We start from the raw sequence: 12,772 nt of genomic DNA, 5'->3' as shown, positions 1-12,772 counted from the left end.
TAGTTGTAAATGATTAATGAAGCTGTTACTATAACTGTGTGTTGGATTATGTCCTCATACTAGGTTAACTCTTTGCCCTGTTATACCCGAGTCTTTCAGGACCTGGTTTGTATGTTGAAACGGTCAAATGTCGAGCAGGATTTTTCCATAAGAATACATGGTAACACTTTACAATAAGAGTCCCTTAATTAACATTAGTTAATGCATTTTTAGACAATAACTCATGTTTAAGTAACATGACAATAATTCATTCAAACCCTTATATAACATTTATTAATATATTGATTAACATGATTTAATGCATTAGTTAATGCATTTTAAGACAATAACTAATGTTTCAGTAACCTTACAATAATTAATACAATTGCTTATCTAACATTTATTAATATATTAATTAACATGAGTTAATGCATTAGTTAATGCTTTAGTTAAGGCATAACCAGACAGTAACTAATAGTTTGGTAAAATAAAAATAATAATAAATAGGCCTATAAAGGGTTAGGGTTTAGGGTTAGGGTTTGTTAACTTAAGCATTTATAATTTCTTAGTTAAGGGACACATGTGCTACACTTTACAATAAGGGTCCCTTAATTAACATTAGTTAATGCATTTTTTAACAATAACTCATGTTTAAGTAACATGACAATAATTCATTCAAACCCTTATCTAACAATTATTAATATATCAATTAACATGATTTGATGCATTAGTTAATGCATTTTAAGACAATAACTAATGTTTAAGTAACATTACAATAATTAATATAATTGCTTATCTAACATTTATTAATATATTAATTAACATGAGTTAATGGATAACCAGACAGTAACTAATAGTTTAGTAAAATAAAAAATAAAAAATAGGCCTATATAGGGTTAGGGTTTAGGGTTAGGTTTTGTTAACTTAAGCATTTATAATTTCTTAGTTAAGGGACACATGTGCTACACTTTACAGTAAGAGTCCAAAAAGCATTCAGTAATGGTAATAAAGGTTGGGGGGGGTAACTTATTACAGTATTAACCTAAGTTAACTAACCCTAAACCCTAACCCTATATACGCCTATATATTTTTTTAATTTTACCAAACCATTAGTTACTGTCTGGTTATACACTAATGCATTAGCTAATGCATTAACTCATTTTAACTAATATATTAATAAATGTTAGATAAGCAGTTGTATTAATTATTGTAATGTTACTTAAAACATTAGTTATTGTCTAAAAATGCATTAACTAATGTTAATGCAAAAACTTACGCTAAATCCTTAATAAATACCACAGGTACAATAACTGAAAACAATTACACATAGGAAAATATATTATAAATACAAATCCGAATAATAATATATTAAGGTAATAATGATAACAAATTTATGTAATGAATCAGGTTCTAATGTGGCGTTTGTGTTTTGACAATCAGTTCCTGAACAGACTGTGTAACTGATGAGAGAGAGAGGTGCGGAAGAGTAAGAGGGAACCATGAAGAAGGTGGCAACTTCCTTGGCTATATTACAATAATAATAATTGTCACCCTAACTTATAAAGACTGGCAAAAGGAGGTCAGAAGAGGACAGTCGAGATCTTAGACATATTCCGGCCGTATTGTCGAGCCAGTTCACTGACGCCCACAACATATATTCTATAACATAACATAACAACATAACATTCAGTATAACTCATATTTTCCTTTCATTTCCATCTTAATTTCAATGGTAAGCATCACCTTTTTGCTTTTTTCACCACCTGCACTAACCTTCTTGGGACCCATGTTGATTTCTCTCACAAGAAAATCTACCGTGCTGCCATTAAGGCTGCAACAACTTATCGATTAAAATCGATTAATAAATTTGTTGGCAACTAATTTAATAATGGATTTTTGACGGCAGCTATGAGTAGTCCCGTTTGAGTCCTTGTTTGTGTGTAATATTAGGCAGTGCGCCAGTGATTAGAGCAAGAGAGAGAGAGCAGGGTTTCCCCTAGGATTTTTTTAAGCTTTGGTGGTGGGCTGCATTGGAACCTGAAAGCGTCACCATATCGTGCCAAGGCAAAAAAAATAAAAATCATGTTTTTTTTTTCCCAAAGAAGAACCATAACAAAGATATATTTGAAATATTTCATTAGCCAGGCTAATGTCGTAGCTCTCAGCTATGGTACATGTACGTAAAATGCGTAGCTGATTACAGCTACGTTAGCCTACGTAATATTATGACTTTTTTTTCATAGCAATAGTACGACTTACATCTAGTAGTCCAGGGGTCGGCAACCCAAAATGTTGAAAGAGCCATATTTGACCAAAAAACAAACTGATGTTTATTTTCCCTGCAGTGGATCCTATAAAGCAGTACTTCTCAAATGGTGGGGCGCGCCCCACCCAGGGGGGCGCAGAGCGATGCCAGGGGTGGCGCGAGTGACCTCAGGGAACATGCTTTATTTTTGTTTTTTTTTCCTTTTTTTTGCCGTATTAGAATAAAGTGTACTTGCACATCCACTCAGTGGGTGGCAGTGGCGCTCTCATTTTCAAAGTGCGTGCAGTATTTGTGAAGTAAGCAAGAGCACACGGAAGAGACTCATGCAGAGCTAGACTCACGCAGCGACCTACTGTCTTCTCCGGTTCTCACGTGTCCGGCCGTGAAGTGCCGTTTTCGGCTTGGGATCGTCACGACCACCGCCCTCACCTATGGTTCTGCCTCGACCGCCGAGAATGTGCTTTTTTCGGGCCGTTTGCCTTTTGGCTTTGACTTTTAATATAGTGGGAAATGAGGAAAGACCACTGTTTACTGAGTCTAAAAATGATTATAGCGGAGAGTCTGAAGCCAAATCAGTTAAGACGCCACTTAAAGACATTAGACCTCAATCTTATTGATTAACCGCTTGATTGTTTTTCAGCGAAAACGTGCCGAATATTGCCAATTGTCACAATCGTCCCGCTTTGTCAGTGTTATATCAGTAAACCAGTGAGCACTGTGGTGAATCAGCGAAAATAAAAACTTTCCTTCTGTCCAAAGACACTTCCCCCCTCCCCTTCTATTCAGTTTTGTGTTTTTTCGTTCAAATTTTTTGGCATGTTGTCCTGAAGAGTAAATGTTTCTAATCAATTTGAATTTGTTCTGATTTACTGATTTTATTACATTTTATTTTTCAGTATCAAATGGTCAAAAATGTACCTTGAGTGTATTTTTACAGTTTGGATGTGACTTCCCCCCCCCCCCCCCCCCCCCCCCCCAGGCAAATTGATGCGCATTAAGTCTTTTCTGTTACAAGCAAAACAATGTTAATAAAGTCATACTTTATTATAAGTTGATCAATAGCCACGTTTACATGCTGACTTTTATTCATACCGATTCAAATCATTCCGAATGGAAATTTCAGATCAGCTGTTTACATGTCACTTTATCTATTCCGATCCAGCGTTTACATGTGTCTGCCTTTATTCCAAAAGGACGTTTGACAACTGCCGTCTGACTTGCGCAGATTAATCAAAACAAAGCGTCACGTTGCAAAACATGGAGATCGATCGTCAGATCAGCTGCTGTTTTAACTTTTCGAGTGGAAACAAAACTTCAGAATGACACGCCGTTCATTTAAAAAGTTGCGTGGGCTGGTGGAGGGATTCATGGATATAAACTTTCCGCCGGACTCCAATTAGGTGCGCTGTGCGTGTGCTTGGAAGCCATGTTGCAAGTGACGTTACTTACGTCACCAAGTGACGTCACCACGTCAGTACGGAGCATGTACAGAAAGAACGCAACCAGACACCATTCCGCTTCCCTGTTTACATGATATAATTTTACTTCTAATCGGTTTGGGAAAAGGAATATTCCACCCCTGTGAATCGGAATGAAATTCCATTCGGTTTGGGCCTGTTCATTCCGAATGAGGTGTTTATATGGAACACATTTATTCGGTTTGAACAAATATTCCGATTGTAATTGGAATATTTGGCTCCATGTAAACGTGGCAAGTGTTAGGCTGAGGCGTACTTATAATAGTAATATTATAGACAAATGATACTATTTACAGTGGCGGCAGAGAGTTGGGGGGGCGCGAAACATTTACGTCTTCCTTGGGGGGGCGTAACAGAAAATAATTGAGAAGCAATTCTATAGAGAATGATGCACCACATTACTACTTTGTTGTACTATGCCGCCTCAAGTTTAACTTCATTACAATATTAATGAATTGAAAGAATGTTTGGGTCATGTTTGTCCTCCAACAGAAACCATATTAAAACAAAAAATATGTTTCCCTTTTTCCATTTTCAAAAGACTCCAGGGAGCCACTAGGGCAGCTCTAAAGAGACGCACGTGGCTGAAGAGCCGCGGGTTTCAGATTCCCGTCGTGGTCTTTTTTTTTACCTTTTATTTGGTCCTAATACATACTACATTACCACAACAATAATAGTCGTTCTGTTAGCGGACCCATTTCAAGGAGTAGGGGGAAAATTATAATAGCCGTGTAAAGAGTTTTACTAATTTCGTTATTGTAATTCGTAATTGTTGTTTGTGAACTAAATTTCCATACAAATGCACATCGAGGTACCATTAACTTAGCAAGGAGAGGTAAGAGAGTCATTTTTCAAGTGTCATCCATTTAGTCTTCATTGTTACTAACAACATGCCTAAAACAGCTTCAAGTTACTTTTTGAAGATAATTGAAAAAAGTTTTTGTTTTGTTGAAAAAAGCATTTGTTCGATTAATTGTTTATTTAATCGTCCAATTAATCGTTTATAAAAATAATCGTTAGTTGCAGCCCTTGCTGCTATCTTGCGGGAAAACAATAAAATTGAGACGCTGTTGTAAATCGTTGTATTTCGAGCACGTCGTCATATGTCAAGACAAATGTCGACTCAAATTTTACATCGGATGTCGAAAGGATCGTTTGTTGGTGTAATCGTATGTCGAGGTACCACTGTTCAAACCATAAGGACGCAAGATTCCTATTCTCTGTGTCTAAGCAGCTGAACAGAACAGGTAAAAAAAAAGAAGTTTTGCACATTTAACAGTTTTAGTAAACTTTTTAAGCTTTCTCTGTCTTTGTTTTTATTGTCTCCTTAAAAAGGAGTAAGATTTTTATTTATTTTTTTGCTGAACTACAAATGACACTAAATGTCAGGTCGCAAAAAGTTACATCCTGAAGACCTTTAATGAATACCAACTTTATTAACACAGCTCTTTTATCGGTTGTCAGGAGACAGCTGCAGGTGTACATCATTGCATGGGCCAGACTAGTAATTTGAATATATTTGATTCTTTAGGTAGTAAATCATGTTTTCTTTATGACTCACTCATGCATGCGACAGGCAACACTAGATGCTTTGCATCTCACGGCTTCGCTCTGTATATTCTTTTCCAGTTGTGTTGGTGCACTCGAGGGAGCTGTTATTTATCACATTGACAACATTGTGAACTATGATCTATGTGATTTTAAAGATGAGGTTATTATGAAAAAAACTATTTATAATTTTGTTGTTGTTGTCATTTGATTTGTGGGTTAGCATCTCTAGAGATGACTACTTACAATCAAGCCTTAAATAGAGAACTCATTGAACCCATTGGCTGCCATTGACAGCGCTAGATGTCCAATCAATTTTGACTGGGAGGGATGAATGAATATAAGGGCTGCAGTGTTTCTTCAAAGTCTATAGAATTGCTCTTTTATTTCACATAAGCAATATATGCATTTAAAAATAAAATTAAAATACCCAAGAGTGAATGTTAAAACGGTATAAAAAAATATAAATGAGGTACACTGATACAAAAAATATTTCAATTATTTTTTAATTTTGACACATTTTGTTTTTTTTAGTAAGGCTATAACACAAAAGACACACATTTCGACGATAAAACATTTAACACAAAACATTTGGAGTTTAAATGTCTAATTAGTCGAATTGATATGTAAATTTAGACCCTAGGTTACTAGGGTGAACATATTTTGATTTCCAAAAAAAAGAGGACACTCTGTCCAGCCTACAGATATTTAAATTTTACTCAAACTTCAGTCAAAGATATCTTATCACTTTAAAATATTTAAAGTGTGCCTCCTCCGTCTGTAGAGAAAATTCAGTTTTATGACAAAAAAATAGCTATATAACCAAAGAAACAAATTCAAATTCTCAGAGGTTACTCAACAGGCTTTATTATGCCTAGAATAACAGAATGATAATAACGTTAAAAAACTGGAATAAAATAATGATTTAAAAAACAAAACAAAACAGAAAAACCACACCTCTTCTGCATTAGCGAGTCATCCTTGAACAAAATAAAAGTTGTCATTTCAATTCTTACTGTACAAATAATCTAAATAATGTTCTAAATAATACCTCTCCTGTAGAAAATCCAGCTTTAGCAAAAAGCACTTTTCTCTTTCCAATAAAACAATGTAAATCAAACCGTCGTCTTACAACAGTACTAATTTAACAATTTTTTTTTTTTAATTTTAAAAAACGTGACTTTAGTCTTTAGTTTTTTTTTTTTGGTGTTTTAGCACTTTGGGGGGACGATGGAACACTCCTCCCGCAAATATTCTATGTTACTGAGCGCAGCATAACTAACCAGTGGGCAGGCTCTCGAGGAATATATCACAGATAGCACAGTACGGTAATATTCTTTGCAAAGTGTCAGTGAATTTCAACACACGATAATCAGAAATCAGAAAAAACTGACATTTTCCTGAATTTATTAAAACCATGCCGGATGCCCCGGATAGGATGTAAAAAGTGGACATGTCCGGGTAAAAGAGGATGTTTGGTTACCCTAACTTAAAGGGATTCACGGATAAAAAGACTTGTAGTACTTAAAAGATAAACGTTATGGGTTAAAATAATAATAACGTTTATGATAAGAGAGGTTATACATAAGAGGGGTTTCAATATCAAATGAGTTAAAATAATTTGATATTGAAACCCCTCTATGTTTTAATTTTATACAAATTGTAAAATTAGTTAAACTAGTAGGTTGCCATTGTTGTTCACGTCGGAGGGCAGTGACGTCACATTGTTACGCTGCTGGGCTTCCAGAGTATGACTCTAGCGATATAAACATGTCATCTGTTCAACCGTTTCAATTTGAACCTGAGAGGAACATTAATGAGCATGACAACGCTGTCGATATTTCACAAAACGAGCAGCAAAAGCAAAATGAACAGGAAAGACTGAATGAGACGAGCTGAAAGAAGGGAAAAAAAAACAAAAAACGGTGTTCTGCCAAAATGTGCTACACCGATGAAACATCTACAAGAGGCGAATTTGACACCCAAAGTACTTCAGTGCGCTTTCAGCTTGTTTTGTTCAGATGCATACAGACAGAACATACTAAAGTTGCTTTATACTTAAACATATAGTAATATCAAATAAGGGTGGTTTAAATATGTTAAGCGACTAATGTGGTCAACAAATCACCAATCTGCTTTAAAGCTACCACAAGAATTCACAATGCTTAAAAGTATGAGAGGGAAACACATGCAAAAAGTATTTTGAGGCAATGAAAAGGAAATACTCAGTAAAAACACAAATATGTTAGCACAGCAGGCCTGTATACACTCTCCTTTTTTCCCGTTTGTTCTCTGATCCCTGTCAAAATAGTAAGTACTCGCTGCTTTTAACCGACGAGCGCATGTGTTGGATGTCTCGCCTCGAAGAAGGAATTGCAGTAACCCCGGTAGTATTCGTCGAGTCACAGTGACAATCTAAGTCATCACCCCGAGCGTCCATTGCGCGCATAAAACATGGCGCCCTCCATAGGTCAAAACATGTATTAAATATTATACATTTTTAAATCAATGGCAATATTTTATTTGTTTCTAATGACATATTTCAGTAAAAGAGAACAATTGTGGCTTATTAGAGCCTACAAGTCCAAGGTTTCCTTTAACCTAACTTGCATAGCAAAAGTTTGCTAGCGTAAATGCAACATGCTTTTTCTTTTTTTTCTCCCCATACAATTCTCTTAATTGTTCAAACATTTATTTCCGCCTAAAACTGCCTCTAAACTAAATTATGAATGCACAAACATATTTGCTCAAACAAAAACTTAAATAAGCCTTAGGTTGTCCTTAACGGGGAGCAGCTGCTCTTCATTCAGACAAGTTATGTCCAATTCACAGTTGCCATTAAAGGGCAATGTAACCTCCTAAGTCAATAAAACTAAAAACAACACTTTCAAAAGAAACCATTGCAGCGCCACTCTAATTAAACGATTACCTAATCGAAGCAGCAAAAGTGAATTCAAAGATGTTTTCTAATTAAATTACTCATTTTTAATCTAATCGATTAATCATTTCACCACAAACATTGACACTGAATCATGAGCACTCACCAACAGTCCTGCCACTTCAAATGGATTGGACGTATACTAGTGATAAATTCATTTCAATTCATATTACACTGTAAAAGCATTTTTTTTTTCAAAAAAAGATAATGATTCCATTACCTCTGCACCAATTAGCCCCAGTGGGCCTCGGGGTCCATGTTGTCCTGGAGGTCCCTGTGAAGAGAGAAATCACATGTTTTTGTTTGTTTGTTTTTAATCACTTTTGGTGCTAGAACTCACATTACATCAATCAAACTACACCCAAGTCAGCGGTAAGTCAAAAACAAAAATATCCCCTGGATATCGTACTGTCAGCGACACGATAGACATTCAGACAGATTGTTAGCCTTTGACTTTTTCTTACTTGCCCCGCACTCTTCATCTTACTATAACTATGGAGGAATTGTATATTTTCTAGTATTTACTGTTTGTATTACTCTAACACACTGAATATAACCAATCAGGGAATAGCATATTTTCTCCTATTTACTGTTTGAATTCCTCTACCACACTCAATATAAAATAAATAGCATTTATATCATGGTTTAAGAAAAAACAAGCAGAATATATTTGATATTATGAACAGTTGCACTTGGAATGATTAGAACTTACAGCGCCAAGACAACGTGCAGATAAGGACGCCGTCTGACCACGGAAGCTGAACGCGTGCGTCATGCAGCTGATTGAGCAAGATTGACGCTGACTACCGGATGATAAGAAAGACATCTACAAGACCACGTCTGCAACACCAAATCCCGCAATCAGCTGTTCAGGACAGTCCAGAACAAATGGCGGGACCGTCCTGTACTACTACAACACTCGATAACAAAAAGAACTCCATGTTTCATAGCTCTGCGCCTCTCAGACGGTGAGGCGCGTCGTACCTCCCACCTCAGTTGCCTCATTAACTCATTCACTCCCAGACATTTTCACCTGAGCAAGGCCTTTCGCTCCAGGCAATTTTTCTGGATTTTGACTGATTTTGCAAGGCCCACAGAAAATTCTGTTCTATTGCTATAAAAACATGGAATCCACCAAAAGAAAGACTCTCTTCTTTCAGCAGAAAAAAAGTTAGTTCATATCTTTTTCCATTCTTTAGAAATCAGCATTAGAAAATAGCTGAGTTTAAGCAATTTTCCAATTTCTGATGAAAAAACAGAAATTGAGCTTTTTGTAAAAGCAGACATTTCAAACATAGCTGTGTTAAAGTCAAAGTTATTTTTCACTTTTGTGACATCCCAAACATCTGAATAATGTTTTCGTTGTACAAAATAACATAAACAACAAGACAAATAGAGCTTTTGATCGCAAAGTAACAATTTATTTACACATAACTAAACTATTGACCTGTTGAACTATTTGCGCACATAACAAAGGGAATGGCTCTCGGCTGCTCCCGGTTGAATGAGGTGGCTCCGAGTAATCTGATGAGTGCGGATGAAGATCGGTCTCACTTTTTTCATCATCCTCATCATCTTCATCGTTGGTTTCAACCTCGGGCTCAGGAGTAATGCAACGTGAGCTCTGCAGAACGCGTGTGGAACCTGACGCTGTTGTGGGCGTCACCCTCTGTCTCATCATGATAGATTTTTTTAAACCCTTCTTTGACGATGGTTTCGTTTTATTTTCATAACACTCCTCCAGTGTCGTTTGCCTTTTTTTTCCCTGATCGTTCTCCACTTTTTTTCTCAAATTCTCACGCATCTTCACAAGATCCCTCCAACTTCCGTTTCCTAACTATTATTCATCACTTCCTTTCTTGGCCCGAGATGAGTTCTTGCAAAATGCGCTACTGCCCTCCAATGGCCAGTTTTATTGCTTTAAAATGAGTTTTGAGCAGTGTGCATTGCAGTTTAGGTGCAACAGAACCTAGAGATGCCTCTTGTCAACAAAAAAAAAAAAAGTAAAAGATGTATAGATACGTTTTTGGGACATTGAAACAATTAAAAATGGAACATATTTACACGTTTTTGGGAGCAAATTAGTTAATCATGACCCGGCAACGATGACACACAAATTTGACCGCCCAAATCTGCAACAGAAGAAGACTCGAACACCCCCCTCTACCTGCCCACATTCCGCCCTGCGAGAGCCTTTAAAAAAACTGAATGCTTAACAAGTCGTTGTCATTTTTCTCGGGACCCTTTTGATGACTTCTGATATGGTGACCCTGGAATGAGTCTGCCTCCTCGCCTGGGTCTGTTGCGGTTTTGCCTAGTTGTTTGATTGCTGTCGACCTGAATAAATTGTCAACTTATGTTTCGAAGCCTTTTTCCCGCTTTCAAAATGGAGTCAGTACAAGGGTTTAAGACTAAGGTGAACGCACGGAGTTTGGCCTTTTGGCCGGGTTGTCGAGATTTCGCCGGTCCGGTTCATTGGAGCTCCACCACCGCGAGTCCGGCGGTTCTGCTGGCGTGATTCCGGCAATCTGGCTAAAAGATCAGATTCCTTCACTAAGCAATGACATTTCTGGCACACTTATGTGGGAATGCTTGTTCTTCTGGTCTAGAAACGAAGACGTGTTAGTTTTGAGGATTTACAGGTCACCTTGTTTCGTTTGGGTCACTTCCTGTTGGTTTGAGGGTATCCCTGGGTAACTTCCTGTTTATTGTGGGTCGCATTCAGTTCATTTTGAGGCATTTCAGGGTTATTTCTTGTTAATATTGGGTAACTTCCTACTGATTTTCAGCCAATTCTATTAATTTTGGGCAATTCGCGAGTTGTTTTGTCAAAAAATGGCATTTTTGTGCGTGTTGGAAATAAATGGAGGCATTAAAAATGTAGGGGATTTTTTTGTTGGTGAATTTTGGCAAAACCGTATGTGTTTGCCAAAAACTGGCTGATAACATTTGTGAACCTCGATTTTTTTGTTTGTGAATTATGTGAAGTGGATGCAAACTGTAGAAGTAGCTACTGGTGTCAACAATAATCGATGCGGCGATGCATCCCGATGCGGGCCATGGACGATGCGATTCGATGCGGGCAACAAGCCGAATCGATTCAGCACATATTAAAATATATAAGTCCGTTCAAAAATCTTCTGGTGATGCAATGGATTTGGTTTCCCCATTTGTATTATTATTCTCATGCTTACCTGTAGAGGGAGCTACTGTACAAGCAATGCAGGGGGGACGAGGAACCCAAATCTGCTTCCTCACGGGAGTAACGTCACAGACATGCGCAATTGCGCAGTGGCAATCGAGAAAGCAGAGAGATAAGACATAACAACAATGGCTGAAGCGGAGAAAGAGGGAGCGCGAAAGATTATTGACGTACCAAAGACATTGAAAGCAGGCATATGGAGACATTTTGGCTTGTATGAGGTTGGTGGGAAACTTGGCCAAACTTATGTGGTGTGTAAAAAATTAAAGGCTGCTACTGTGTGTAAAAAAAAAAAAAGAAAGCCCTGGTCTCATTCAAAGCATTAATTAAATGCTGTGATGTTTTTTTTTTATTTTTATATATATATTACTATTTTCATTTGACTACAACCAGGAATGACACAAGAGCCTATAAAAAGTTGTTTAATGTCTGACCGCTTGTGTTGCCTCATGATTCACGAAAAATATGCTTTGCTTTAGCATTTTAATGCATCCCAGGCTTTAATGCATCGTGATGCATTGCCGAATCAAACCGAATCGAATCGTGGCCCTCTGAATCGAATCGAATCGAATCGTGGCCCTCCGAATCGTAATCAAATCGAATCGTGAGGGCAGTGCCGATGCACACCTCTAGAAGTAGCATTTATAAATTTTGAAATTGTACGTTTTTACCACTAGAAATGCAGATTTTTATTTGTTTAAAAAAAATAAAACTAGTTTTGACACAACCAGGAACATTATGGGCGAGATCGAAAGAAGGGCTGCATCGGCATGAATTTTAGGAACGTTTGGAAGTTGGAATAGTTTGAATCAGTCAAAGCGAGTAGGCTGTGCAGCATGCCAAAAAGGTGGAAGGAAAAAAATACCAATATTAAGTAGGTTTGCTTTGCAGAGCATCCCCACAATAAACTGTTACGAGCAGGACCATATTCACTCAGCCAACAGTCAGCCACAACGTGATCGGACTGCTTAATACCGTGCTACAGTGGGCCAAGCAATTAATCCCAACTGTACTGTGTGTTTCACTTGAGTAAACCTTAGAAATTGTGTGCTAGCCAGACAGAGGAACACACGCACATGCATCCAGTGGGGCCATACTGGCGACGAGAACTGATCTGTAACATTCGGACACACGAAGGTCTCTCGAGTGTCCTTGGCAGCCTCCCGCTCTCTGACTCTGTCTTTTTGTTTTGGCTCCATTTCACTACATAATCTGGCCGTGGCTGCGGAGAATATCGCAGAGCGTGCGTTCATGCTTGACGGCGCTCTGAGATGGCTGTCACAAAAGAGGATGCTCATTAGTCAGCCAAGGCTGAGGCTAATCTGATTAGCAGCTGTCACAGCGTCTTCCTTCCTTCTCGT

At 37.6% G+C, this 12,772-nt stretch overlaps 1 protein-coding gene across 2 annotated transcripts in view; it reads right to left on the bottom strand.

Moving 5' to 3' along the window:
- col5a3a (collagen, type V, alpha 3a) overlaps positions 1–12,772 on the bottom strand; it is a 212,692-nt gene that overhangs the window by 36,871 nt on the left and 163,049 nt on the right. For both annotated transcript variants that reach the window (XM_057861461.1, XM_057861463.1), the window contains exon 48: positions 8,430–8,483. In XM_057861461.1, coding sequence (XP_057717444.1) covers positions 8,430–8,483 — 54 coding nt within the window. The remainder of the gene's footprint in view (positions 1–8,429; positions 8,484–12,772) is intronic.

This window comes from Corythoichthys intestinalis, chromosome 16, assembly GCF_030265065.1.
Source record: "Corythoichthys intestinalis isolate RoL2023-P3 chromosome 16, ASM3026506v1, whole genome shotgun sequence".
NCBI lineage: Eukaryota > Metazoa > Chordata > Actinopteri > Syngnathiformes > Syngnathidae > Corythoichthys > Corythoichthys intestinalis.
This window is presented reverse-complemented; position numbering and strand designations above follow the sequence as displayed.